At 45.3% G+C, this 4,619-nt stretch overlaps 1 protein-coding gene across 1 annotated transcript in view; it reads right to left on the reverse strand.

Moving 5' to 3' along the window:
• The window catches only part of LOC104626102 (olfactory receptor 5F1-like), a 5,446-nt gene extending 2,912 nt beyond the window's left edge, over positions 1–2,534 (reverse strand). The window contains exon 1 of the mRNA XM_010293933.1: positions 1,942–2,534. Coding sequence (XP_010292235.1) covers positions 1,942–2,534 — 593 coding nt within the window. The remainder of the gene's footprint in view (positions 1–1,941) is intronic.
• Positions 2,535–4,619: the final 2,085 nt, after the last annotated feature.

Below are 4,619 nucleotides of genomic sequence, written 5' to 3' on the forward strand. Positions count from 1 at the left end.
CGGTGTCTGCAATCAGATCTTCTAGGGAATTATTCCCTATCCATCCATGGAAAATATAAACCTTTCTTCAGGAATTAATACCTGGTATTGATGACCTTTAAATCAAAGCGAAAGCGTAGCTCTGACACTATCTCCATCCCGTACTTCCCAGCAAGTGGTTTGCGGGTGCTGAGCATTCATGCTCAGCTGAATTCTAAATTACTGGTGAAAAGCAAGTGTCACCTTCTCACTTTGGAGTGGGGTTTTTGAGGGACTCCAAAGCATCAGTGCGATGAGCTGAAGCTTTCCCCTTAGGCTTAAACTGACTCTTCAGTCTATGTCCTGAGTGTGACTGCTCTGAACAAAGTCCACGTTTGCCGTGTAGCTGTGTCGGCCCGTCACCCTTCGCTGCCAAGCAGCAAGTGGAGAAAACCACGCACTTCTTCCAGAAAAATTCACCTCCCCCTGATGTAGGTGTTTAAATAGATCAGATGAATCAAAGCCCCCAAATGCGCAGTTGTCTCCATAAGGGGAACTGCTGGTGACTAATGCAGATGTGAAAGCCTACAGTTAGATCGGATGACTCCTGGACCGACATGACTCAACCTCTGAAACCTGGAAGCAGAAATTATTAATAAGCTGCAGCTGGGATGGAAAATAAACCTGGATGGAGACACATAAATAGGAGAGGAGATGGCGGGGCGGGGAGGGTTGGCCAACGTTGAGAGTCTTGGAGCCATCAAATGAGTGGGGCTCGTTTGAATACAAGATATGGCCGGAAGCACAGAGGTTTTCTGCGTTGTCAACACCACGTGACGTCTTGGGAAAAGCCAAGACTGCTCAGACAATGTCTTGAAAGACTGTTCCTGGCCAAGTGGAGTGACTTGTCACTTGTCACAGGGGGTCAAACTCCACCTTGCTCCTACGCAAAGGAGCATGTCATCGTGGTGGCTCCAGGCTGGTAGACATCCATGGGGGAGACCCACCCAGGAAAGCAAGATCCCCAACACAGGTGGTCTGCGTGCAATATATATGAAGCGAGGGGCTGTGCCCCATAAAGATTACCCTTGGACAAATCAGAGAAAACGATAAATCAGGTTTATTGTACTAAAGCAAAACCTTAGGCAACTTCTTAGAAAATCTGAAAACAAAGTTATAAAAGACGTTGTTGGCCCCTCAACAAGTAGTCTTTATTTAGCTTGTTCCCCTTCTGCTCTATGCCACCTCTCACAAGCCAGAGAATTTAATAGTGTCACAACATTGCATTAAATCCTCTTTTTTAAAAAAGTAACAAGCATGCATGTTCAGGCACTGCTTGTTTTGTCTACTCCAAAATGTTCACTGACAATGTAAGTGTTTTTAGGATTGTTTGTCTTTCCTGCATTCTCTCCTTCTTTCAGACATTGAATTTACAGGTAATTTATTTTTCAAGGGACCCCAACATGGAATTAATTCGTAATTCAAACTCTGGTGTTCAGCACAAGGTAGAGCATGTGAATCTCACTAGAGGTGCAGAAATACACAGTACCCTTCCTCTGTCAGGTCTCAGCCTCATGTCTTCTGCTGACTCCACCATGGCGGGTGATACCCACCTAGGTCTGGTTAGAGTGAGACCTGTGTTCGCTGTACATGCAGGAGAGGAGCCTGTCCGTAGTTCTTCTGAGGGTGCTCCTCACCTCCTTGTTCCTCAGGCTGTAGATGAGAGGGTTGAGCATAGGGGTCACCACCGTGTAGAAGACGGAGGCTGTTTTTCCTTGATCTTCTGTGTGTCTGGAAAAGGGATGGAAATACAAGAAAGCCGCAGAGCCATAGAAGAGGGCAACAGCCATGAGGTGGGAGGTGCAGGTGGAGAAGGCTTTGTGCCTGCCCTCTGCAGAGCGGATGCTCCAGATGGTGAGGAGGATGCAGGCATAGGAGACAACAATGGCCAAGACTGAGGTTGTTATGATGAAGCCAACACACATGGCCATCACCATCTCGTTGAGCCAGGTGTTGGAGCACGAGAGTAGCAGGAGTGGTGGGATTTCACAGTAGAAATGGTTGATGAGATTTGGGCCACAAAAGGAGAGTCGAAAGAGAGCGCTGGTGTGCACAAGGGCGTTCAGGCTCCCGGCAGCGTAGGAGCCCACCACCAGCTGGACACGGACCCCACGGGACATGGCAACCAAGTAGTGCAGAGGCTCACAGATGGCCACGTAGCGATCGTAGGCCATGACGGTCAGAAGGATGGCTTCTGTGGTGCCGAATACCACAAAGAAGAAAAACTGTGTGATGCAACCATTGAAAGAAATTACATTTCTCTCTGCAAGGAGACCCAACAGGAGCTTCGGTGTGATGGATGAAGAATAGCAGATGTCCAGGAAAGAGAGGTGGCTGAGGAAGAAGTACATGGGCACATGAAGCTGAGAGTTGGTCCTGATGAGGACGATCATCCCCAGGTTCCCCACCAGCGTGGTGATGTAGATGAGTAAAAAAATCACAAAGAGCAGCTCCTGCAGGTCAGTGAAGCCCAAGAGGACAAACTCGGTGACACTTGAGTAGTTGCCCCCAGCCATTCTCCTGGCTCCAGCGCAGAGGAGACAAAGAAACACAGGAAAGTGGTGAAATAATTTCTTCCAGCTTGCAGGAGTATGTAGTGCCTGAGGCTAACACAGGATTTGGTGTTTCCTGGATGAATACACCCACTTATGTGGAGAAAAAATACAGTAGCTATCCTCAGTGGGCAGGTTGAAGAGCCAAAAGAATATACTGAAAAATAATATATTGACAAAATAATAGCCAATAGATCGTAATATGGAAAAATATCCTAAAGCTTAAATCTTAAAGCTCTGTTAGGCACATGACGGAAAGAATCGGTCTTGCAAAAGATCTTGCAAATGATGTCTTCTCATGAACATCCAAATTCTTTCCAACATGTAGGCATGTTTGGAAGGATTTCTTTCACTTTGTTGTGGGGAAAGTGTCCTTATTTAGGGACAAGTAAATACAATAATATTGTGCCTTAATTTGCCACATTAATTAGTGTGCATTAAATAGATAACAGATCACGTTGGAATGATTTTCTGACTCCGTAGTGATATGTTTGAGACAATTAAAATGAGACTAGCATACCTGCTTGCAATTTCACGTACGTGTAGCTTCAAGAGAAAAACGTCCCCATCTAATCTGAATTCTCCTTGCATGTCATCTTCCTTGCACCCCTTGGGTCTGCGAATATCAGGAATTTCTATGCAAAATTTGAGCTAGGAATTAGGATTCAGATGAACTGGGTATGTTTTCTTCGGGAAGGACTTCAATATTACATCATGGCAAGGCTCCTGCTTCTGCAGGGCATGGACGCACTGGTTAAGGAAGCCCTTCGCCATCCAGCAAAAAATTGTCTCAGAACTTCCCAAAATTTCACCCTCCCTCTGGTTAATGGTATCTCAAGTCGTTCTCAGAAAGAGAAGAAGAAGAACTCACTGGCCCTTGAGCTGAAGTTAAAACACAGGCTCCTTCAGTCTTTCCGAAACTGAAGGTTTCCCCATGGTGGCCTCCAACGTGGCTGGAAGATTTAAGTTCTACCCCACGCCCACAGGACAAAATCCCGAAGGGGCTCTGTGCACCTGGAAACAGAGTGCGCCTTCCCCAAAGAGCCTGGGATAAACACCGAGATTCCTCTCCAAGGTTTTAGGGATGGGATCCCCAAGGCACATCAGAAATGATGTCTGCAGAGCCTGAGCAATTCGACTTGTGTACACGGCTTTTTAATGAGGAGTGGAACGCAAGGCAAAGCATTTTTGCTGAAGACTTGAATTGGAAAGATTATTTTTATACTCCAGGAACATGAGAGAGAGAAAAAAAAAAAGCTAACTCTAAGTAATGGATTAATTTAAGGAAATTGTCGCTTTATATTTGAAATGATCAGTTGGATTAATTTTCTTTTGTCCTGTGTATTTCCATAAAGCAGGTGTGGAAATATTAAAGAAAAAGTGGACCAAAATGCAGATATCAATTCACCATTATGTTGTCATTTTCTTTTTTCAGGATAACGTCATTTTCCATTTACTCTTCAATATGGTTTTGGACCGTCGCTTCCCAGGAGGTAGCGTCTCAGAGCAGGTCCTACAAGCAGCATTCACAGGGACGCACCTCTCCAAAAGCCTGTCTCCAAGGGTAGGATGCATCACCCATACATGTGTCGGGACAGTGAACTCGGACTTAAGCAGCTCTCTTCCAGATATTTGCAATTAGGTGCATGTATTACAATCGGTACTTTTTTTTTCCTTGGGTTTTTTTTCCCTGCTACCCATCTGCTGGTCACACACCTTGGTGTTCACTATCACTATAATCTTACCTGGTCTATTTTTCTTCCTCTGTTCTTATTCATGATTTTAAAAAAAAAAAAAGACATGACTCTCTCGTGTTATCCACTAGAGATGACCTTAAAATACATGTATTGCTTGTTTGAGAGATGAGTATTATTATTTCTTTCCTTCTCACTTCCCTCTTTCCACCAGCCTTGCTGTCCGTTTCCTAGCACCGACGAGATGACCGTTTCTTCAGGACGTTTCCTCTTCTCCCATCGCCCTTCTCCAAGCAGCTTTTACTTCCCCATTCCTCAGGCTGTAGGTCAGAGGTTCACTGCAGAAAGCCCCTTG

The sequence above is a fragment of the Phaethon lepturus genome, unplaced genomic scaffold (genome assembly GCF_000687285.1).
Source record: "Phaethon lepturus isolate BGI_N335 unplaced genomic scaffold, ASM68728v1 scaffold11039, whole genome shotgun sequence".
In the NCBI taxonomy this organism is placed as follows: Eukaryota; Metazoa; Chordata; class Aves; order Phaethontiformes; family Phaethontidae; genus Phaethon; species Phaethon lepturus.